The following is a 25,105-nucleotide window of genomic DNA, read 5'->3' as shown; positions in this document are numbered from 1 at the left end:
CTCTCTGTCTCCGCTGTAACTCCCGGCTGAGTGGCTCGGTGCTCTGCTGTGTCTCCAGAGCGATCCGTCAGGTATAGCAGGGAGGAAAGACCGAGAGAGAGAGAGAGAGAGAGAGAGAGGGAGGGAGGGGGAGGGGGGGGAGACAACCTGGGTTTGCATGCAGGCGGGCGGCAGTTACCAGCTTGCAGCCGGCTGGGTGTGTGTTAACTCCACATCTGACCTCTATGGGAACGGAGCAGCCTCCACTCCTCCCCTCTCCTCCTTGCAGGCTGTGGGAACAAATGGGACAGAGCTTCATTTCGCCTCTCTCTCCCCCTCCCTCCCTCTCTCTCCCTCTCTCCCTCTCCCACTCTCCCTCTCTGCCTCTTGGCTGGGTCGTCGAGCTCCGGGAAGCGGCCCTTGGACAGAGCAGGACGTGACATGGGACGGCTTCGGCGGGCCCGACCTCGCCGGTGGACTCTGTGAGGTGATGTCGGCGCCGACTGACTCTGAAGTGGCCCAGTTGGCACAGTCAGGCGGCCTGACGCAGTTGTCCGGCCGGTCATCGGGGAGTCAGTGAGTTAGTTTGCCTGTCAGGGAAAATCGCTCAGTGGCTCCCAACTCTGTGGATGTCATCGGCTGAACTCTTGAGGTGACTCAGACTTGCCGTGTAAGAGAAAACGGACCTGTGGGCACGGTAGGTGGCAGACACCCATCTCTGTCTCTCAAGAGCTTTTCCTTCGACTCGTTTCCCCATATGGGTGTTTTTTTTTATTATCTTTGCTCAGTTATGTGCCTCTCCTTATTGTTTTCCTTATTTTTTATGTATTTTTCCTTTGGCAGCTGACACAACACAAGACAGCAGACACTATCAAAGCTTCGGTTGGATGTTATGGATGTTGTGCAGTTGTCACAGTCGAGCTTTGATCTCTTTGTGACGGCCCCCGGGAGGAGAGTGCGTCTCCGTTAGTGTGACAAACCGGTTTCACACCCACCGTCAGCGCATCTCGCAGTGTGTGGGGATCAATGGAAAAATATAATCGCTAACCAATCGCAACTAGTTTAGAGCGTAGCATGCTGCGTTGATTGATATCAAATCAATGAAGTGAACAGAAAGGCAGGGTAGAGAAGTGTGTCACACACACACACACACACACTCACCTGCACGGCTTCTGGCTGCTGCACCAGCACTTTTTCTCATCAAACTCATGACTGCGTTTTTTAGGGTTTTTTGTACAACGAAATCATCTCGGCACTGTTTGGAAAAGAAGTTTGATTCGATAAACTCTAAAGCGGAGTCCACAGAACATTTCTGGACAAATTGTTCAAATATTTCAACGTGCTCCAGGGCTTTATCTGGGTCTGCTGGATCAGTGTGTGAGAGTGTTTCACACGGACAAAGCTGCTAGAGAAGTATACGGCGACCAAATGCAGGAACGTGAATTGCACAAATCATAATAAATAATTGTTTGCAATACTAAACAGGCTGACAGTTAACACCAAACTTTGCCGCTGTATGCATCTTTTAACTTTTGTTTTCACCTTTTTTCTCATATAATGGTTGTATATGTCGTGACGTACCGTCGATATTGATAGATAAAGATTAATTTTATGATTAATTATGAATTGAAATGTTCTATATAATATCGCGATTGTTATTTCAAGTTCAAAGTAAAACACTGACAATTTAACAAAGTAATTGATCAAGTTAACAAATAATTCTTCCAAACCATAGCTAACATTTACATAATGAATATTGCAAATAATTAACTGGCGAACTACATGCCATGCCACTGCTGTGTCATGGAGTTTGAGGAGGCAAAAATAACTTAAACTTAAAGTGAGCGTATTTTAACACTTTGTTTCTGTTTTTTTGGGTGAGTCTTTCTGCCCCCTTTGACCAAACATCAGTCCATTCAGCTAAACTAAATTAAACCTCAGAGTAAGGCCTCGCACACTCACTATCCGTGGCAGATGTTGACGAGGGCGTTGCCTAAAGAACAACCAACAGATGTTTGTTATTTGGGTTCTGCTGCTGATTTAACCCTTGGTGTTTAGTGTGTGAGGAGATGCCTGTGTGCGGCCTGTGTCCTCCTTCAGGAGGTACACCTGCGCGATTTGCAGTAGTTTCCTGAGCTTCAGTCTCTTGCGTGCGAGGCTCGCCTCTTTTTTCCTAATTTCCCTGCATTTTGTGTGTTTGCTGGTTCCCCTCAGATCAACCGAGCGCTTAAGTGTTCAGGACAGCATGGTTTCCCTCAGCTCATTCAGCCCGGTCATGCGTCTGCCACAGGGAATTTCTGTCTGAGCCGAGGCAATTACAGCACACATCCAAGGCCATCTCCGCCAGGAACCAAATGAAGGAGCCTTTGATAGGCCCCGACTGATGCGTATTTACTTTTTATGACCAACCAAGTAGTAAACAGCTCGCCGTGCCGGCGCTCGAGCAAGACTTTAAATACGGGACTGTTCACGCACAAGCGCACGCGTTAACACACACAAGTACATGCGCAAACAGACAAAAACTACGCAGCCTTCTCTTCTTCTGTCAATTTAGCAAACACCCGTAGATATCTGCAATTGACTGGCTCTGCCAGCTTGATCTGTTGGCCAGTTTCAGATTTTCAGACTTTTTTTCCTTTCTGAGCTGCAGACACGGCAGCAGCAGCAGTAGCCTCCAATTGAAGCCATGTGTGGTGGAAAAACAGGCCTCGGTTTGTGGAGAGATTGCATGCTCGGAAAGGGAGGGAGCCTGCCGGTCACTGAGGTCACGATCCGAACACACCAACTCCTCTTGGCCTTCTCACGCGCCATGCTGACGAATGCATCTCAGAGTCGGTCAGGAAACCCGTCCAAACCTCATTCAGTTCCTCCTTACCACCATCGGAATTTATTACAATTTTACAACTTTTTATTGGGGAGAAGGGAGTTCGCTAATGTTGAGAGGGCGTGGCACGGGACACGCACAAAAAAAGGCGGTCGGTTTAGTTGAGTCAGGCATGAGTGTTTGTACTAGAAGAAGCCACTGTCCTCAAATGAACCAGATGGTCCAAAGGTTTATTTCCTCCACCGCTGCGTCACTCTCGCTCACCATTACACAACAGCACGTTTATCTCTTTCATCCTCCCTATTCTTTCCATCTTTTATATGCTTCACTTTGGCTCTGCGTCCCTTTGTTCTCAGCTTGTTTCAGAGAGCCTATCCCCTTCCAGTCATAATGTTATCAGCTTATCCACGGCTATTAGCTAATAGCTGAGACAGCTACTACTATCAGATTCAAAGATGCCAGGATGTAATGCAGCTATGCCATTTCCTCTACTGGACTACAGTAGATCACATTTCTGTCTGCGCATTGAACCAGAACAATTTTTCCCTTTTCTCTATAGTCCAATGAGAGGTGAGACAGTGCCTCTTTAAAGATAATTCAAATGGTTTAGCTTCAAGTACCTTTTTGGCATAACATCACCAAATCTGTTTCGTCTCACATGTCTTCTTCCGTTTCATTTCCGACAAAAGGTTGGTAATGATTGATTCTGCATGAAATAACATCCCCGCCAAAATTGCATTAACGAAATGCAAAGTGGATTATTGTTAATGGGACACAAGAAAAAAACTCCTGCTTTCCTGCTCTCTTCATCAGTCACATGGCAGGACTGGTTTATTGGGATCGAGTGATCTAATGAGCTAAATTATAAAACTTGGACCCGACAAGCTCTGGTTAATGACTTTTTAATGCTCACGGGGTCTTTAGTTACCTAAAAATGTGTTATTGGTTGAGACAGGGTCGCCCAGTTTCATCCCTCTAATCAATTCTAACACAGTCCAACAACTCGGCCTCTGAAAGAACTCAGCAGGAGCTCAATTGCTTTACGCGGTTTTCCTCCAGTGGCTCAACTTATTCCTCAATTTTACTGCAGCAGATGCATTAAGCAAACATTTTCAACCCACACAGTTGCGTTCACTTGTCTTTCTCTTAACTTAATATGCGAGTTGTTCATGTGTAGGGCTCTAGAATTCCTTCTGCATTCCTTTTTTTCTCAGAGACTCCTTGTTAAGTAGTCAGTCAAGTACTTTGTTTGAAGCGGATCCCTTCAGGGCAACGTATTTATAGCCGTAGTGAAGACGAGGTGAAAAGCGTTTGGTACAAAGAGGGAAATGGGATGACTTTTCGTCACTTTTAGAAGAACTTTTAAGTGTTACACTCATATGAACAAACAACACAGTGACCCGGTTGTGTAATAGTTGTGCAGTAGTGATCTGACTCGCTCACATGTCGGGTGGTTTTTAAGTTGGTGTGATTGTGGTTGGATTGTCAGTTGTGGAAAGTTAAACAAAGCCAACAAATGCCCTACGAGCAGTCTGAGTCACGTTGGACCTTCAAGACTCTGTCTCCCTAAAACGGCTTCAAGTTCCATAAAAACGTACAAACAATTTAGTTTACTTCAGCTTTGAGTGAAATATCCCGACGCAATAACGCTAATGCCGGTAATTGTGGAACAACATTGACCGTCAAGCGATTTCGAATGTGGTTACTTTCATAAATTGGCCAACAATCACAGAAACTGATCCCTTCTCCGTAAATGTCATAGGGGTAAATTACAAAAAAATGACGGTTAACGTAATTTTGGTCAACAAATATAAGCAAATAAATATATCCCATATGAGAACATGAATAGGCAACTAACCCAGTGTTTTAATCATTTTGTAGGCTTATGTTTTACAATTTAATTTTTAAATGATAGTTCTTATTTTAGGAAAATTGATTTCACCGTCCCCTTATTGAGCAGTATGGAGTCCCACTGTAGCTCCCTTAAGTGCAATTCCTGAGCCGTTCCAAAATGATGTTACGATCCGAAGCTCTTCTTCAGACTCAACATTCTATCCCCATTATCAATAAAAGGTCCGTCTTCATTCCATTGCTTTTAATATGAATCAATCCTGGCTCTTCAAAAAGGTAAACGTTTCTGTTCTTGATCCGTTTTGCTTCGAGAAGTCTCCTAAGTCACTGCCAAGCTGGGACTCACGTTAACAGGCCGTAACCGAAGTTAGCAGCTCTCTGAGAGTATTTCTCGGAAGCATCCATAAATCAAAGCTCTTCTAATGCAATTTGACTTGTTTGACTCTTTCTCACACGCACACATTCCCACATTCTTTTATATTTCTCCCCCTCTCTTGTTTCCCCTTCTGCCTCTCAACACTGTTTTGTGAGAGCAGGCTGACAAATCCCAGTGGCACCGGCGTGCGAGATGCAGGCTGACGTCAGCGCCAAGCGCCCGCGTTCAGATGTGAATCTTACGCCCGCGGACACCAGCACACACATCGCAACATCTCCCGTGCAAACACTTCAAGCTGCCTGGAATAGAAAGACAAACAGCCCTTTTCACCTTTGAAAGGAAATTTTAGGAGGAAGTAACTAAGAAAGAAAGATCGATTGTTGAGGATTTGTATGTGAATGTACGTGTTGCAGTTAACTAATTAGGTTGCTAACCACTTGAGCATCGTACGATTACATCCTATCCCTTTTGCTGTTTTGCACGACAAGCAGTTTTGTGAATGAGGTCATTTTGTTCGGCTGAGTGTGCAAACATTGCACCCTGAAAATGTGGTGACTTGCTCACACCGTCAGCCTCGTGTGAAATACAAACTTCCATCAGACTGTAAAATATCTACATTTGGGCTCACACATGATAGAATTTTTTCTCAATTGACAACGATACTCCATTTTATTTGAAATCATGTCAGCTGAAGGCTCGCAGAGAAAAATCCTCTGGTTCTCACATGTGAGGATATGTTGCTTTTTCTCTATCATATTTGAGAATTACATTTAAATCTTTGGGTTTTATATACTTATATACTGGCTGTGTGGAGCTATAGCGACCCTTTTTGAGGCGTTTTGAAAACACAAAAATGGAATTCATTAAAAAAAAGAATATTTTTTTAATGAATTCCATTTATTAAAAAAATATTCTTTTTTTTTAATAAATGGAATTCATTAAAAAAATATTTTAATGAATTCCATTTATTAAAAACACCACACCATTTATTTAAATTTGATAATTTTCCATCAAGTTTTCACACCCGGAAAACCAACACTGACTCACGTCCACGTTGAGGGCCGGACCGCTCCCTTCTCACTCACTCACACTCTCAGCAGTTTCTTCTTTTCTTTCACACTTAACCTCATCTAACCCACACATGCAAACGAACAGACGCACAAACACACGCGCGCACATACACAGAGGCAACCCCTCCTTCCACTTTCCTACAACTGTGCCGTGAAGCGCAGCTAAACCTTTCACATCTTACAACCAAGACAAACATATTTATTCATGACTCCCGTCCAGCGAGGGGCGGACTGGTTGACAGGACTGACATATTTCTCGGTCTGGAAGGAGTTTGCAACGCCTTCATTCGGTTGTACAACATGTACTGTGCACTCTGCACGGGCCGTGGAGGACACGCAGTTCCTTTAAAACGTTGCACACATGCCATTGAGATTCTGTCAGCAGACATTGTAAGGTTTATAATCTACCAGCAAGTGTAGACACGAGTAGACCTTTTGAAGAAGGGTCTTATGAAGTTTCATTGTAATTATCAAGCTTAATCCAGCTTGGCGCGTAGCTCTCACAAAGTCTGCAAACAGGAAATAAGCTCCGTCCAACAGCGTTGTAGTGGAGATCACCTAAACCGAGACCAATTTAAGATCAGGACCAAGGCAGGGCCGGTGTGAAGCGCTCACCACATGACACACTCAGGGTATAATGAGGGACGTGCAAATCGGAAAGATACACAGATAAACAAAGATTCATCTTCATTCACTTCCTTCGTTGCCATATATGCTGTGGGACCAGACAAAAATATCTTTACAACATAATCAAAAGGCACAGCAGAGGGGAATTTTATGAGTTGGAATTTTCCTCTGTTTGTTTGTTATGCATCATTGAAATAAAATCCAAAGTCGTTTTTGTCTGAGACAGAGACAAGACATGGTAAAAATGTGGATGGTTCCAAAGCAACAGCTTCCAAATGTCATCCTCCAGTACTTTAACACTGCTCTCCAAAGATTCAAAAACTGGATCATAAAAACAACAATCCACTGTTTTGGTTTTTTTTGTGCCTGACTAGTTCAAAGTCAACCAGAGTGTTATTCCAACAAGGAACCTGTTCTTGATTTTTCTCTTGTCGTAGAAAAAACTACAGATGTGTTTCTCCAATTATTTTGTTTCTTAAATTAGGTGTAAGAAGACGCTGACAAAAGCTCTGAAGGACAGAATGTTGAGCCATGACCTCCTCCTCCTCCTCCTGACGGCTCAACAATACCGTCATTATTCCTTCCCTAGCAGGGTGGGCTTGGATTTTTCCGCGTGAAATGGCATAAACAAAACCACAAAAGATAATTTTATACGATGATGTTGCAATCGTACAAGAGGGACGTTGTCAAAAGAGTTTTGAACCAGCCTCCAACCTGAAAAACAACTGTTTCATCTGAAACCGAGACGAAAGAGAAGCTTGTGCGTTTGGCGTATTATTTTCAAAAACAAGACACGGATCTCCTGAAGATGCACGTTGTCCTCGGACGACATTTTGTAGTGCGGTTATCCGGGAGCACCGGATCCGTCTTTGCCATTTTCAAAGCAGAGTTTTTGTGGCTTAACAACCCGACCGGATAGCTAACTCTGCATGTTGCAACCAGACTCCACATCTGCTGCATCTCGCCCATCTGTGCAGCAGAGAAGTCTGCAGAGTCGCTCTTCAAATCTAATATTTTTAGATCACATGTATCATCTTCCATTCCGAGGTTGCACGAGTGGTTTAAAGTGCATCATAGATCGCCATCAGATCGGTTCAGGTTCTGCTCTGAAGCTTTTATTCAGACGAGTAATGTACCTCACGTCTCTCTTTGTTTCAGGTCTCAGGTGCTCAGCAGATGCGGTGGAGGACGGCACCTGGAACCCGTTGGGGGGGGAGGTGTTGGAGAAGAGAGAATGCAGCTCGGTGCACGAGGGCCCGGGCTTTGTCACGGCTGTGGTGGGGAGGGTTCCTGGCACCGTGATTTGATGCACAAAGAAAAACAAAATCACATTGCCAGGGATTTCCACTCCTTCACGGCACCGCGGGTGACCCGCCCGCGTTGTATCTCCACAGCGGGATGCCTTTGTGTTGTCTCCTTCAGACACAAAGTTATCTGAGACTGGATGTTGCTACGGATTCCGAAGGAGTAAATACTGGAGAGGTTTGAACGGGTTTTGTGATCAGCTCCCTCAGTGGATTTCAAGAGGTTAACCAGTTTATCACAAAACTGCAAAAAATGGGTTTAAAGCGTGCAGTTGAATGCGCATATGTCTAAAGATGTAACTGTCTTCACCATTCTCACATTTCATGTCAATCACTCGATGTAAAAGCACACAAGAGCCTACAATTATACATGTTTACACAACAAGTTTTGTCTCTCAGAATTTACAGTAGATTCATTAACAGTGAGACGATTTTCATGTTTCAAATGAAGGACACACTTTAAAACATTTTACAAATGTGCCCCGTCAAAGGGGAAGCAGACCTCAACATTAGAAGCATTGCAAAAATGTACCACTGAGCAGTCACGTAAAGGTCGGCGTAGACCTGAATTCGCTCCAAAGCCAGCCACCCACTTGCTGAAGGCACAGAGCTTAGCTAATTGGTGAGCAGTGATCCCTGCTATGTGTTGTTCACAGTGGCTAAGTTCAGTGCCTGAGGTGAAATAGGGGATTCGACGGAGGGGATTTGTTCGGGTGAATGGAAAGATCCTGATGATCTCGGATATGAAGACAGGAGGAGGAAGGAAGACGGGCGGGGGGATAAATTACGAAAAAAAGAAAGAAAGCAAAGTAAAAGTAAAGGTTATGATCCCATAAAGGAGCAATGTGGGGTTCATGGTTTAATGGGGCAATACAGTCCAGACAAGCTTTATCGTTTTCTTTATTGTTTGCCTAAAGCAACAACGTCTTATTTTACCCCAGTTATAACCGTAGACAAGAATCTTCATGCATGCCAAATACGTTTGACAGCGCATCACTGAGACAGTTTGAACCAGGTTCAATGTGGACTTAACAGTTCCACAGGTTGTATTTGAGGAATGTGGTGCTAAATGTCAGATCCGTCTGGGCATGCCCCGTTCGTGTCCAACTGTGTTTGCTCAGGGCGAGTGTCCCGGTTTGTTGGTGCCACAGCCTGGACCTTTATGTCGGAGGAGAAGCCTGCGTGCGCCGAGTTCACAGTTTGATAACCCCTCGCAGTGATTGTCAGAGCCTAGCAACCGTTGCTACCCACAGCAGGCCCGTAAACCTTTGAATTCAAAAGCGGTGGGTTGTCGCACAAAGGACAGTCTGCACTCACCATTTAGAGACTTTGGAGATTTCTGTCCTTTTGTAGCTTGTCCAAACACAAGTGTAAAGAATTAAATTAAATCAAGCTACATGTGTTAGGTCATCCGGCTATTCATTAATAATCAATAAAAAATAAACAATAACCCTGATATTCCATGTCCACGTCTTTGGTTTGGATCACCAACCGGATAGAATTGATAACTTTCTGCTTGGGACATGAGCTTCAGCGTTTTAGTTAAATATCCTTTGGTAAAAGGTTTAATAACTGAGTTAGCAATGTTATAAACCTTCAGGAGATGAAATGTTATTTCTGCAGTATCTGCAGTTCACTTTTAGTAATGCAAAGCTGCATTTATCTACTACAGTGCAATTCTGCCACTGCCGTCATTGTGAGTAAGTACCATGCCAACACAAAGCACAACAGGAGTTGCAACTGCTGTGCTTGGTCAATTTCCAAAGTGTTTCTATTGTTCTCTGCATGTTGCACATCACATCATCCTTTTTGTTGGATTTAAAGAAACACCTTCCAATGAGGCCGCACGCTGCATTTTCCTCCCGTGCCTACTGAACTGGTATCAGTGTTTTTTCTAAAAACTGGCTCAGTTCAGCAGGAACAGGAGTGGAGTCCATTAACAATCGGGATCGACCGAGTTTGTCATTCAGCTTCGGCTTCACTATTTGCACAGCACATTTCCCTGGGACTTGTAACCTCTCCACTCAACGTGCAGCGAGACAGTCTCGGCTAAGATTCAGCACTTTACTGTGCTCTTGTGTTTAGTTGACCTTAACCAATGCATTGAGTTTGCTTCAAGTCATTGGCCTTGATTAAAATCAAACCTGAGCCGTCCAACCTGTCAGACGACGGCACCGAACCCTGAAGCGTCTTCAAGGGCGGTGCAGCTTGAGTTTCACATGGCTGTCCCTTGCTTTGCTAAAACATGAATATTTCATGAGCAGATTTACCATTTTTTGCTTGATAGGTGGGCCCTGGCGTCCTCAGCCGCTGTGTGAATGCTATTACATACGGATGCTGTCGATCTTGGTGTTGTGCTGCTCAGCCTTCATGTTTATTTCATTATTCTGCAGAAAACACGCCACCCTATCTCTGTCTGACTCTTTCTTTTCTGCCTTTTTGTGCTGTCAAAGGCCAGACTGTTACTGGAGTTTATGTAGTCATGTAATCCCGGTTAAATATCTGCTGTGTTCGTGTAACGTATGTCACCCAGCAGCCTCCATTATTAGTGATGGGGGACGTGAGCAATGCTGCTTCTTCCGCATTCTACAGATAAATTGCAGCCACCAAAGGCAAAAGCGCATCATCTTGAAGTCTCACACCCGTGGGGGAGTGGAAGGCTTATTACCAAGCACGATGAATCTGCTCTTAACCAGCGACTCCTCTGAGCGTGGTTGGAACATACAATTGTACGTCTATTACCCTGCGGATGAATGTTTCATGCGAACTTGAGATTAGAAAGGTAGGCAGGTATTTTTCATTGATTGGTGTGATTTTTATCCCCGGGGTATTTCATCTACCTGATTGTGGATAACGGTGCGAATGAAGCATCATTCTAAATGTCAGAACAATTCTACTGATTTGGAGCATGATTTATTTTGATATTACAGGTGCAACCAATGTTTCATTTCATTATGAATCCAACTACTATTTCATTTTAATAAAAATTTGAAGAGCCTTAAAAAGAGTTCAAGCATTGTTTTTCTGGGTTCAAGATCATACAATTACATCAACTATTCCTGTGAGGTAAATATGTTACAGTAAAAAACATTTTTAGATATTTGCCCAAGCTGAGAAAACTATGAGGTCATTTGGAAGCTTTAGTAACTTGAATCGCTAAAAATGTATATAATTAAACGTTGTGAATTTGGGAGGTAGCCATATGGGCCGGTCTTGACTCGGATATCAGGTTTGTTATGCTAGGCTCAGTCCATATAGCCTTAATCTTTTAGCCTCAAGCAAAGAAACAAAGTCTGGCGAGTACCCTTCTCTCCGGCTACAAAACCCAAATTTAACCCTTTCAAACTTTTTAGACAATACAGTTCACAGATAATACTGCTGAAACGTTAAAAGATATGAGAATATCCAAATAATATCAAGACTGAGACGATTTATAGTATTAATCTAAATGTTTTGGGGGCACTAGTATGATCTCACAGTTTTTTTTTTGTCAGTTTCAGCAAACAAAGGCTGGACTTGCTGTTTGAGACAAGCCAGTTGCTGCCTGTTTTATGCAAAAACATGACAGAATAGACAGTATTGACTCCTTATGAAAGCAGACACATGCTTCCCAACCCGCAGAGACGGGGACCCAAACCAAAGCTGCAGGCTCTCCTTTTTGGTCTCCATAGCAATGTCAGTATCCCTTTTACCATCAGGCCTCACAGGCTGACCAGATTTCATGATGTGGCTGCTTTATTGAGCCTGATCTGCTTTTGTTGCCCCCTTTTGGCAATCAATCAGCATCCGTGCGGTTCTGGCCTGTGGCTGTGAGCTTGACTACGTAATTTGGTTAAGAGCTGAGCCGGAACATCTGTTCTACAAAGCCCCAGCTCCTTCCATTCCTCGGGGCCTCATGGAAAAAAAAGACGGCCAGCGGTGGAGCCGCCGCTGCATCACAGGACCTCCAAACCAGCACGCCACAACCTCCAGTCCAAACCCTCCCAAGAGTGATCTCAGTAGTGAGCGGAGAAGAGCGACGGGGCTTTGAAACAAATGTGTGATGTGGTGTAGGATTTAAAGGTGGACTGGCGGTGACTGAGTGTGCTTTATTGATTTCATACGTACAGTGGGTTGATTTTTAACTGTGAGACAAAGCGTTTCATTCAGTCAGATGACTCAGATGGAAAATATTTATTTTGTGAATAGAAAGTATGTGCTACTAATATAATATGTGTTATTGGTGTTAGAGTCAGATATCTGCTGGAATTGATGAAATACTGTATGAAGGTGGTTAATGATGACAGCAGATTGGATTTGTTTTTGACAAACAGCCACAGTCTGGCCATGCTAACATGCTAATAGTACATACATGCTAACCTGCTAAACATAAGCATGTCAACGTTGTCATGTGAGCATGGTAGCACACTTATGTCAGCATTTAATAGCACCGTTTTTCCTAAGTAGTCTACAATCTTACCGGGCCGAGTCTTGTTTTTGTTTCCTGACAAATCCCCTGCAGACAAAACCTGCATCCTCAGTAAAGAAACTTTAGTAAAACTGAAGCTGAATCATCACCCTTGAAACATCTTTCACAACACAATTAGTTAAGTGGTCACGGTGCTCAGCCAAAGCACAAATGAATGAGAGGGGCGATTAGGAAAAGAGGGAAGACTTGCTCACATACATATCCAAGGTTGAGAGCAGAGTCACAGCACATGGCCAACATCCAGCCCTCAAGAGAAAACGTTGTTATTTGTCTCATATGCTCTCGATGAAAGAGGAAGGGGAAAAAAACACGTCATTGTGCTTGTGGCAATTTTGATGGTGTTTTTGCCTCCATCATTTTAAAAGCTCATAACGTCTGCCCTTTGTATCCACTGTCCCACAATCTAAAATCTGATAAGGAGGAAGCAGCTGGGTCCGGAGATGGTGTGTAGACTTTAAGAGGCCTTCCTCCTCCACATGCACTCACACTGGCATCAGAATAAATCTTCCCAGAACGGGGCTCTTTTGTTAAGACGCGGAGGAAAGAAACTGCAGACCAAAGGCAACGTGGCGGCGCATTCCCTTTTAATTAAGGAACAGAACATCCTTCTTGTCTTGAGCTATGCTCCACCTACTGTGTATCTCTAGTTTAGAGACCTGCTGTGTTTATATGAACAACTACAGAGGCATGCATAACTTTAAACTAATGATTAGAAAAGCAAATACATCTTTAATTAGCTCCACAAGCACCAGAGAAGAAGACGGCTGTGCAGGTGACAGAAACCAACACATGAAGAAAAGGTTTGATTTCTGTTTTGCTTTGGACATGCGTTGAGTTAACGACGCTTGGTCTGGGAGCGAGTCCAGTGGGTTAAATAAAGAGAGATTTTCCCGGCTCGGACAATGTGTGTGTTGGTGTGTGTGTTGGTGTGTCTGTGGCTGCGCGTGTATGAATGAATGACAAAGACCAGATAACTCCCGCCTGGCTGTGAACGTCTGGTTCGTATCACCGTGCGAACACATTTTACTGTTGCTCGATGAGTACACAGGTGCAAGTGTATACATTAACACACGTAGACACACATTAAAACAACAAAAGTTCACTCAAACAAAGTTCTATTGTGTTTCTTTTAAATTTGTGTGTTTGAAAGTGAATTATCCGACAATTTTGATATTATCAAATGCATTTGCAAACGAGACATTAAGGTCTTCAGGAAGTGGAAAAACTCTCCAATTTTTTGTAAATTGTAAGAAGAGACAAAGAAAGATCTCACAAGCTCTTACAGTTTTCCATTACTGTGCCACCTATAACAATTGCATGACAACATATTAACAAAATTGTCTTTCTTTAATTTGTGGGGAATTAAAAGTACACGGTTATAAGTAAACGGTAACATTCTGGTATTTATAACACAAAAACAGTAGTTGTATGGCATCAAACTGTAATCCAATATACAGCAACATACCGTATATTACAGTAGGGCACTGTAAATAAAACAGTAAGTTACTAGCGTCGACTGCCAGTAAATTGCAGTTAATTCACTGTAAAATTAAAGTAATTACAGTAATACATTATACGGCAGTGTACCATAAAAACCAACAAATTACTGGCATCCGCTGCCAGTATTTTTCCATGAATTGACTGTAAAGTTCACGCCAATTTACTGTAATCCTTTTTACGGTAATATAGTGTAAAAACCATTTACATATTATACCGTAAAATAACAGTAAATTCCTGGCCTCCTTGTTGCCAGTAAGTTACCGTTAATTTACGGTGAAATTTTTTTTGAGTGAAGGCTAACAATCCCTTGGGGATCAGGTGAGTCAACATGAGTATTCTTTCTTTCTTCTCAAGAAAGTGCCTTATCCATATTGAAAGCATCCTGTGGTCTAAGGTGGATTAAGGCCTCGACTATTGCTAATTCTTATGTGATCAGCTCTTTCAACCGTGACCACTGAGACAAAGCGTTTCATGTTAGTTTTACTGTATGTTGCCTTTTTAGCGGCAGTCTTTCACCAAACATGTCTGGCGCCAAAGAGAAGGACAAATGTCTGGAATATCACATAAGTAGATATAGTAGTAGGGCTCTGTACTGCATGCCCAGCAAATCAATGTGAGCACTTGCTTGAGCGGGTTGTTAAACTAGAAAGTGTGCATTTAGCCATATTTGGGCCCATAGCTGAATCACACGGAAGTAGATTATGCTGCATCAGGAGGTTCAACAGACGTTTCTATAGACATCTTGATGCTCATGAGAGATATCCCTTCAAATTGAGTAGTCCTAAAAACTGAGTCCACTGTAAAGCTGTCAGTCCCATATCTTTGCCGTAAAGCCTTTTATCACTTTGTGTATCTTTCCCTTTAGCACATTACAGTTACAGGCTGATTACAGTTAAAAAAACGTAATAAACACACTCCTTATACATGACAACTGATTTCTTTTCCACATCATTAGTTTTTCTTTTCAACGGTGTTTTGTTATGTGTAGTGTTTTGTGCAGCACATGTGCCACCGAGCTGTCGCAGTGCTGATGGCACACACACACCCACCACCCACCCCCCGTGTAGCTTCACCGACACTACATCATTAGCTGTCTGCTGAACACCTGGAGGCAAAGCCAGCGAGGTAATTATTGAGGGCACAGCCGCGTCCGCACGCAACCATCATTAACCCATCGTACCTCATTTAGAGCAAAGAAAAGGTCTTGTTGTTGTAAGCGGAGACGAAGAGAGAGAACAGCGTGCGGTGCTGATCAGCCCCTGACATGTCAAATATGATACAACAAACGTCTCGAAGGCCAGAGCTAATAAAGCCTGGAATTTGCTGTTGTTTTTTCATCAGGCACCGGACTTGGAGCTGTGCCAGCACCGAGGATGAGAGCGGCTTATCCCCTACTCTTAACTGTGAGGATGCAGGAATTCACGAGACGGGAACACACACACACACACACACACACACACACACACACACAACCAGCAATGACTTGTTTGCTTCTTCAGCCCAAAAAGAAACACAAGAAAGGATTTTGAGGAGAGCCAGCTTTAGATCTTCACGTCGGAGAAACCTCATGAACGACTATAGAGAGCGGATTCACACTTTGTGTGCGTGAATGTGTGTTTATGAACATGTTTGTCTACAAAGTGAGTGCACTTCCATCTACAGAACGATTGTGTGAACCAAAGGTATACATTAGCCCTCCATTACATAGTCATATGTATAAATATGTATAAATCATGATAAAGTCTGTGTATATGTGCATTTGTGTGTGTGTGTGGGGGGGGGGGGGGGGGTGGGGGGTCGTGACAGGTGAACAGAACGATGTTGAATCTCCTATTGAATGAAGTCGTTAATTCTGTTAATTATTAATTCTGTATCTTTATCATCCTATCCTATCCGTTTCTATTCATGTGTGATTTACTCTCTGTTGTGTATCAGGGTTTTTTGTGTCTATATTTTGGTTGGATAAGCAAAGAGACTCTTCCTTTCATCAGCACTGAACACAACTTACAAAAGGCTTTGGGGACATGTTAAAACTTATGGCATTTGTTATTTAATAAGATATTTAGCTGTTTAATCGCAATGGCAAAAACAACAAATCACTGAAATCCCAGTTTTCTGGTTAGAAAAGTAAAGAAAATCAGTACCCATTAGACAATGGACAGAAAATCCTAGTATCATGTCATAGCTTATTTTTTAAGAAGATCTCACAAGAGGAAATGGAACAGATGCTAACTAAAAAGGGGACGAGGTTTCAACGCCGCGGTCTACGGAGACACTGAGGTATTTAAAACAAAATGTTGCAAATTCTGCCCCAAAAAAAGGAAAACGGATTACATATATTTGCATCATTTTGTGCTCTTGCTTAATGTATTTCATTGTCAGCATGGGTTTGTGACCCACACACACACACACACACAAATGTGCACACGTTGTGTCTCCATGCCTGTAGAGGACATTACATTGAGTTACAATCATTTCCTGGACACTGACACTAACCCTTACCCTAACTTCTACTTGCCTAATCCTAAACCCATCGCAGCCTTGAAGGAAGTTCTCACGATCAACGTAACAATTTAAATTACGAGGTTGTTTATCTGACTAAGAAGCTGATTGAAAAAAACTGGTTTATCTGATATGGCCTTTTCAACTACGAAGGAGAAGCAGCAGGCATGGCCTCGCCGTGACAAAGACCACGCAATCCTGCAGCAAAGAAGCTGAGATTCAGAGTTAAGTTATACTGAAAGTAGAAACAACACAGCAAGTGATACTGCACATTGGAGCTGAGCTCTATTGCAATGACTGCAAAACTGCCAGAGAGCACACAATGCATACAGAAAGGCATATCGTTGGTTATGTTTTTTGAAGAAAATACTTTTACATGTCTTTTCCAGTTGTTCCAGTACACAGTAGCATAAGTACACTATAGAAGCCTGTATAATTTACAGGCGGATACTCTCTGCTAAACCTCATATATCTACCCTGCGAGAGAGTCATGATGCATTTATCAATTAGCCCTGGCAGTGTGTGTCCTTGGGGCTGCATACGCTGCCCTCACCTCCTTCAAATTGAACTTCAATCCGTCATCCTGTCTGCAAAGGATGGAGGGGAGGGAGCATCCTTCTTCGATAAAGGTTTTTTGAGGAGTCAATAGAAATAATAACCTTTAGAACACACACATACTTTACTCATTAGTGCTTTGCGCTTACTGCATGGAACTGCTGAGTGAATACAAATGTTTTTGGCAGAGATTAAAAGTGGTAATTTGAATGTATTGGGACAAGTAATGTTTCGATATCATAAATGAAGAAAAACATAGTTTGCTCAGGTTGCTGTCATGTTTAATATCAGGGCAGGAGCATTTACAGCATTTTGAATAATCTGATGCATCCGCAGGAGCAAGTTATGGCTTTTGTCTCCCTCCAGAGGAATACTTACTGAAAAACAGCATGCACTCATTTATTAGGCAAAATAAACTTTATTTATATTTTCAATATACAGTAAAACGTACATCTTACATAATGCAATACAAGTCTGTCAAGTCTGCACAAGTTGACTGAGAAAAGATTTGGCAATAGAGTCACTGAGTGTGATATCTACTGAGCCACCGTCCCCCAACCAATAGACATTTCATCACTTCCTCCTCAAATATATATATATATATATTGGATAGAAAAAGCTTTGCATTTACAACTTAATGGATGTTTCATTACTCTTGTAAGCACAGTAATGACCACTTCCGAGCTCTCTGCCTTTGCAGCGTACCAAAGCCGTGGTGTAACAACAGATTGCTTCATAAATAAGGCCCAAAAACTGTTTACATTGCAAGAATAAATTCATTTTTTTATATGTCAACTGTGTGTCATCAAGTACCTACGGGCCGAGCACTCAACATTGAAACCAAAACTAAGAGGAAACGGTTGGGTGTGTATCAGTGCGCACAGGTCTTGTTTGCTTGGGCGGGGAGCACGTTGTGGTTTAACCGCTTGAAACTGACAGGCAGCTGGTGGTGGAGCTCAGCCTATATTTTTTGGGTGCCTTGCGAGGCTTGCTTGGAGTCGCTGGTGGAGAGGCCACGCTCAGGTTCCTGACCTTGTTAAAACTGTTCCTCAGACTGTCCCTCCTGCTCCCTGAGGTGCTGCTGGTCTCCTTGGATGTGAAGGTGTCTGGGCGACAGAGACCGGCCTTCAGACAGCAGCTGCACAGCAGCTTAGCGATGGCCTTCCTCATATCGCTGCTGCCCAAGGCGTAGATGACGGGGTTCAGGCCAGAGTTCAAGACCGCCAGGGAGATGCAAAAGTCAGCGCTGAACAGCAGCGCACACTGCCGGGAGTCGCAGAAGAAGTCCACCATTAACAGCAGGAACAGTGGCCCCCAGCACAGCATGAAGACTCCAACTATGGTGATCACAGTCCTGAGCAGATCCAAAGAGCGCTTGCGACTGCGCAGGGAGCCCAGCTGTGCACTCTTGTGCACGTGGCAGTAGATGGCCCCGTAGAGCACGCCGATGGCCAGGAGGATGAGGAAGAAGATGATGAGAGAGAAAAAGATGTAGGACTTGGAGTAGAGAGGAAGTAGCGTGGAGCATCCGTCCAGGCTGCACACGCAGTTCCAGCCCAACAAGGGGAGAAAGCCAATCACCATCGCCAAAATCCAGCATAGCGCCACCAAGCCATAGATCCTGCAGTAGGTCTTCTTCGCTGCCTTCTGGGGCAAGGGCTTTATCATGGTGGTGTAACGCTCCACAGCGATCAGCAGCAAACTGAATATGGACGCAGCCAGGGCCACAAACAGCACCCCTTCCCTGAAGAGCCAGAGGGCCGGCGTGAGGCGAAACGTCTGGCTGCCGGACATGCAGATGTTGACCAGGTAGGCAGCGCCGGTGAGGAGGTCACTGAGCGTGATGTTGGCAATGCAGACGTAAACCCAGCGCCGGCTGTGGGCGATGCGGGAGATGACGGCCACCAGCACCAGGAGATTCTCCAAGATGATGAAGATACTGAAGAAGAGGAAGACGGCCATGGAGGCACTGATGTAGTTATGCGGGTCCGAGGTGGTTCTGTTCTGCAGGCGCCCCGTGTGGTTATAATGACGCAGGATCACATGGTTGACGTCGTTGGCTGCGGTGGTGGCGTTCGATAAGGTGGTGTTGCCGGGGTAACTGGGTAAGTGGTACAGTTGGGGGCAGGAAGAGGAGGAGGTGAAGGAGGAGAAGACACTCATAGCAGCAGCAGCTGTGCGGGTCCAAAAGGGCTGAGTAGAGAATGTACGTGCTGCAGGGGAACTAGTGTGGAACTCCTGTTATCGAACAGGCTATCATCACACTCTAACCACTGCAGCTCTGCCTGTGTACAAGACACAAACCTGAGGAGGCAAAGGAAGAGGGTTTAAGAACAATTTCATCACAGCACCAATCTGAAAACAATTTAAAAAAACACAATTCCCCTCGCTCACGACTGCGCATCCTCATCAAGGCGGTCCAATCAATTTAAAAGGCAGCGTTTAAATGCCTGCTTCATGCGTAACAACACTCCTTTCTGCGGTTTGCACAGGATGAGTAGGCAGCTGCAGAGGGCATTTAAATCACCACGTGAAGGAAATGCACACGTTTTCTTTCATGAATGCTGGACAATGCTTCAATGAAATTTCCAATACCAATACCGAACGATTTACCCGGCTAAAATAATAAATATATTAATGATAACTAAATGCAAATATGACAAAAGCATACTTTTACCTTTTCTCCAGTGACATAAATTGATATAGATTAACCCAAAATGATTGAAAAAACATGAATTGTTTTTTTTCAAAGGATTATATTTATTTACACTAAAGGGTAAAAACAGTTTTTTCCCTTATGCATCAAGCACTTTATGTTGTACCCTGAGATTTTAGCAGGAATTAGCAAATCTGTTCAAAACCGTCCATATTGCATTGTCATCTATTATATGTTGATGAAATCCAATTAAAGTTCTAGTGATGTGAATGCGGAGCAGTGGCGAGTACTTACTCTGTCTGTTGGTGGAGATGCTGAGTGATGGTGATTGGGGAAGTAAGCCCAATAAGGCTAGGTGCACCACACCCAGAACGCACTCACACACACACACACACACACACACACACACACACACACACACACACACACACACACACAACATGCAACATGCAAGAGAGAGATTGTCGTCTGTTCCATTACCTTGAAAAAAGAAAATTGTTGGCCTCGTAATTTATCTATTTCACAAAAACGAATTTACTCTTACTGATATTTAAAGATTCTCCACAACTTTTCAGGTGCACCAAAATCAACAAGTTTTCCCAGGACCCCTTACAGATTTCACTACAACAACACATCCAGTCATATTGCTCAAGTTGCCCTCACGGTGACTTCTACGAGAAAGGCTCTGGCAAACGTAAATGTAACATAACTCGTGTGTGTTTTCAGGATGTGTGGCAAGAATCTCACGAGCACTTACAAGACCAAATGGCGGCAAGCCAAAGCTGGGTTATTACAAAAGCCTCAAATAATGTTTTTCTGATTCTTTCTAAGTAGAGAAACAGGATGGCAAATGTGCCCCTCCCTGCTGATGGAGGGTTTCATTCTATTTCCTCACACAGCTGCTTTGAACCGACGTGCCACATTCGTTCCCCACTCTCACTGGCACCGTGCAAGGCACGCTTGACTTCAGCAAACGTCTAAGCCCGCAGCAGCAGGCCATAACCACATGCCATAAGACAGGCAGTGGCATACGACCGTGACACTTTCAAGTCAACCGTAAACACATAGTATACTGAGAACCGGCATGCATGCATTTTGCAATGCAACAAAAAAAAAGATTCCAGACCACAACATCAAGAAACCACTTTCAAATATGAGCGAATCCAAACAGATTTGTCCCTCGAAGTGGAGTGTTCAAAGATTTTATCAGCAAAGTAGCCTCTAATTGTACCACTGCACTATACTTATCATTTATCAAATCCTTCAAAAACTGACTCAAGTGGTCTGGAAAAATGTCAAAAGATACATTTGAGCAAATGAAACTAAAATCATAGCCCGATGTTTCTCTAAGAAAGTGTTGTTTTTTGTTTTATTACAATTTTTTTTTTTTTTTTTTATGATAATAGAAATTTCTTTTTTATTTGTCATCCTCTATGTCCATCGCAAAGCTGTGATTTCACTCAACAGGTCTCCACTTCATTTGTTCAAAAGCAAGAAAGGAAGGGCAAGACAGAAATACAGATGTAAACAGCCACTGACCTACGTAGTGCAAAAGTAAGGGGGTGTGAGATTCAGGGGCCTTCCCCGCTTAACCAAAATACCTAACTTCTCCTTTTTAGTTCTGAGTTGTAAAACTAATATAGACATGCATCGCCAAGTCATATAGTGATCATTTTAATAAAGGATGCTCCCATACATACATCTGATGACACTGTGGAAAGCATGTCTCGCTCATTTTGAATTTGAAAAACACCACTGAATCAACAGCAGGCTTCTGCAACCCGAGGTGTAAACAACACCCAAAACCGTCAAAAACGCCCTTTACCATGAGCATATGACCACAAACAGCACAGTTACTACAAAGCGTGAGTCTGATAAGCAGAGCGAGAGCTGTAGATTTTGCTGTCGTGGCTCTAAAACAAAATTGCCCGTGTGACTACAAGTCAGTGCCGGGACTCTATGTCTGTTCAGAGTTCAGTTGGGGGGGGTCTGATCCCAAAATGCACTTGGGGACAGAGCATGCAAACAGGTTGCTGGTCTGTCAAACCTCCAGTCATCTAGGATTCCTTTGGGAGGGAGCCAATATGCAAAGTCTCCGCAAAACAACCAAGGCGGTCCGACTGGATTTGAATCAATCACCTATGAAAATGTATGAATGCAGAGGGATTAAAAGTTATTAAATCTAAATGAAGAAAATGTTCATGCTCAAGTGTAATTTAATGAAACAGACTGCAAGTCGCGTGTGTTCAACATGATATAATAAATCATCTTTAATCTTTGTTCAAGCATAGAAAACATGATATTGTCCTCATAGACTAAATAACTAGAAATAACTAAATAACTGCTGTATTACTTTATACGTGGCAACACGTTTCAAGCTCTTTATTTCATATTGGAATATGAAGAATTCTGGTCATAGTAATACAGCGGCTATCGAGCATCCCAGCCTCATGGTAAAATGTCCATAAGGAAATGAAACATGAGTAAAAAACGCTCCCGCTGACATGCAAATCCCACTGTTTGGTTCTTGAGCCACCAGCTTTAAGCAGAGACGAGGAGCGGGGCTACATAGGTCTGCATGCCATAAACCATTGTGTGCCATTAGTGGTTAGTAGATGCTGCTATGATGGAGACAGTTAAAAGCAAGCAATAAATAAATGCAACCTCTTGTTTCGGAAGGCATTTTTCACAATACAAAGCTTTTTTTTATTTACATGGTGACACCATCTGGCCGTTCAGTGCAATTTATTAATTGGCATATCTCTTGTGTACAGTCAACATCTATTGGCCACAAAGCAGTATTACAACAATTTTCCTGTTGAGAAGAAATCATGGCGGATCACTGCTGGACCATTTGAAGCTCAGTGAAATCCTGAAATGTCACAACGTTGCGCAGTTACAATAAATACAGATGACAGATGCAGCTTAACATCCCAATTTCAACTCTGTATTCATTTTGGTTGGCTATATATTTAACATACCACAAATTGCAAAAAAAATCCAATACCTCAAATAAAAGCCTTTGACGTTTTTATAGAAGCAAAAGGTAAAATCTGAGTACAAATCAGAAAACAATGACACAACACCAGAGTGCGAGTAAAATACAACTTGGAATATTGCGTTCACATTAGCATCAGACAGCAAAAGTCAAACAGCATTAAACTACGTCATACGTACCTGACTGCATCACCTGAGGCCCGCCCCCTCCTCGTGACACCATGTAGTACCACCGCCTGCATCCGGCAGGGGGCGCCGCTGCGTCGTTAATATCCGCGAGCAACAGGGTGCCTTCAGTGTGCGCGATCTTGTGCCTTTTTTCCTCAACTTTTTTTTCTCTCTCTCCGCCTTGTGTTATATAGGCAGAGAGAAAAAAGGAAGTAGCGACAAGCTAGCTTGGCTAGCCAGTCCGAACCCGCACCGTCTTGTCAGGAAAGAGTGGACCGTTTATTTTATTTTTTTTTAATCTCAGACACTGGCCCCGTTTCTTTGTTAAATATACGCGCGCAGGACATTTTTTTTCTCTCTCGGTTAATTCCCCCCACCTCCTCCCTCCCCCCTCTCCTCTCCCCCCACACTCCCTGACGCTAACCCGGATTCGTGATCTTTCAAAACGGACTGAGCCGCTGTTAGCCCCGGTGGTTGGATACGAGTCGGGTCTTCGTCTCATCGACGGAGAACACGAGCCTTTCTTTTCCTTTCTGATTCTTTCACCACACGGTTGAATGCTATCAAGGATCACACCGAGACAATGAGAACAGCAGCCGGCTCAGGTAACGTTACGCTGAATGCTCCTTTTTTCCTGCGCGGCACTTTATGTTTCTAAATTAAATATTTAACATCAGGTCGACCTCTGTTGAAGGTTTTATTTTCATTTTTTTAATGCGCGGTTCGTGCTTCGGTGCTGCCGGGCACCGACTTGACAAGACCAGCTCGTGAGAAGTTAACGTGAAGAAGTTCGCTGGGATATATTTGGCAATTCTTAATCCAACGGGTTTTCTCCATTTTTTTTTTTGACAAAATGGAGGTTTACCGGCTAACTTCTTTCCCTCCTCCCCCGCCACACGCGTCCCGTAACGATAGCCGTCGGAGTGACGACATGTCGCCCGTTAGTGGCACAGAAGCACAGTTAACGTTAGTTGTTTGAGTCTTTGGCTGCCTCGTTGCGTCCGGGCCTTGGTTCCGTGGTGAGACCAACCTTCACGTCACGGCGCCGTGTTGTGTAGCCGTGTTGTGTAGTTTCAGTCAACGAGGCTCACCTGTACTTCAGAAAACGTCACTGAGTTTTATCCATTTGTTTTTTTGTAAATTTCTTAAAGGCTTAAAGGCGACCACAGTTTATCCCAAATGCCATGACTGTTTTTATGTGCCCCCCCCCCCCATGGTGGTGGAAAGTTTATGCAGAAAGTACATCCTTGATTGCCAGGTGAAATACTTACTGCACATTGATACAGTATTGTTTTGGGGATTTGACAGCGTCTATGCCATTTATTTATATATATATATATATATATATATATATATATATATATATATATATATATATATATATCATGACTAAACGCTGAATTTCTCCCCAGTCTGGCTCAGTAATATCAGCAGTGTCTGCCTCTGCTTGCCCTTCATTATACACTCATTTTAATACTGCCCATCACTTTTATGTCTGTGCTCATGGGAAACCACTGCCACCATATCACTGTAGAGTTCAACAATTGGTAGAAAGGCTTGAAATTGATGCCACGTGTCGTGTATTCAGAATCGCACACAGAGACTGTATTGGAAGTGTTGTAGCTGTTTCTTAAACACGGCAACCAAATCTGCCACACAAGCTGCAGGACCCAGCTCTCTCTTCATGACTAACGTCTGGGGTGGTGGAAAATAACAATCACACACAGGAATATCGCAACTACGCACATATGCACTTCACTTGGAAGTTCCTCTCTTTTTCCATTTCCCCGATTTACTTTGGTCTGTAAAGCGCTGCGTTCTTCCAGCGGTTCGTGCTTAATAAGCCACATGTTGTGACCCAGGCCTCGATATATATATATATATATATATATATATATATATACGCACACGCTGTTGGACTGAAGGATACAGGATCATGGGATGTCGAGCAAATGTGCAAAATCGCAGGAGTAGGTGGAGCATCAACCTATACAGGAGGGAATGAACCTCCTGAATGTTAAGGCATAAACTTGAGCGTTACACACACTCAATTTATCATATGTGTTCTTTAAAGAATAGTCTTATTACTCTGCTGAAATCCACAAAACAAAATCATTTCTTTATCCTAGATGTATTATTTGGGAGAACTGAATATATCCATGTTTTGATCACCACAGTTTTTCATTGAATTACAAAGATTCTGCATAGAATGTAAATCCATCTGGCAT

General features: G+C 43.3%; 2 protein-coding genes and 1 long non-coding RNA gene across 18 annotated transcripts in view; 2 read left to right on the top strand and 1 right to left on the bottom strand.

Moving 5' to 3' along the window:
- Positions 1-361: 361 nt before the first annotated feature.
- On the top strand, positions 362-11,036 carry LOC120824379 (uncharacterized). Its single transcript, XR_005712940.2, has 2 exons — positions 362-676; positions 7,886-11,036. It is a non-coding gene; the product is annotated as an uncharacterized LOC120824379 (long non-coding RNA).
- Positions 11,037-17,454: 6,418 nt separating this feature from the next.
- Positions 17,455-20,674, bottom strand: s1pr4 (sphingosine-1-phosphate receptor 4). Of its 2 annotated transcripts, none has more exons than XM_040184955.2 (2): positions 20,007-20,674; positions 17,455-19,360 (listed from the first exon to the last, which is right to left on the bottom strand). In XM_040184955.2, the coding sequence occupies exon 2, from the start codon at positions 19,217-19,219 to the stop codon at positions 17,975-17,977; it is 1,245 nt and encodes a 414-aa protein (XP_040040889.2). In that variant the 5' UTR covers positions 19,220-19,360; positions 20,007-20,674; the 3' UTR covers positions 17,455-17,974. The 2 variants fall into 2 exon arrangements, with proteins under 2 accessions (XP_040040889.2, XP_040040890.2); XM_040184956.2 differs by having other exon boundaries at positions 19,734-20,009.
- Positions 20,675-22,965: 2,291 nt separating this feature from the next.
- LOC120823641 (myosin IXB) overlaps positions 22,966-25,105 on the top strand; it is a 45,464-nt gene continuing 43,324 nt past the window's right edge. For 13 of the 15 annotated variants that reach the window (XR_013468625.1, XR_005712862.2, XM_078108396.1 and 10 more), the window contains exon 1: positions 22,968-23,482. The gene's annotated coding sequence lies outside the window, so the exon portion shown is untranslated. Of the gene's footprint in view, positions 23,483-25,105 lie in introns of all 15 variants that reach the window. The other 2 variants (XM_078108401.1, XM_078108399.1) reach the window with 1 other exon arrangement.

This window comes from Gasterosteus aculeatus, chromosome 8 (assembly GCF_964276395.1).
Source record: "Gasterosteus aculeatus chromosome 8, fGasAcu3.hap1.1, whole genome shotgun sequence".
In the NCBI taxonomy this organism is placed as follows: domain Eukaryota; kingdom Metazoa; phylum Chordata; class Actinopteri; order Perciformes; family Gasterosteidae; genus Gasterosteus; species Gasterosteus aculeatus.
The sequence above is the reverse complement of the archived record's forward strand: the minus strand, read 5'-3'. Positions and strand labels throughout refer to the sequence as shown.

Coding starts and splice junctions, on each gene's coding strand:
- s1pr4 (XM_040184955.2), bottom strand. CDS start 19,219: ATGAGTGTCTTCTCCTCCTTCACCTCCTCCTCTTCCTGCCCCCAACTG.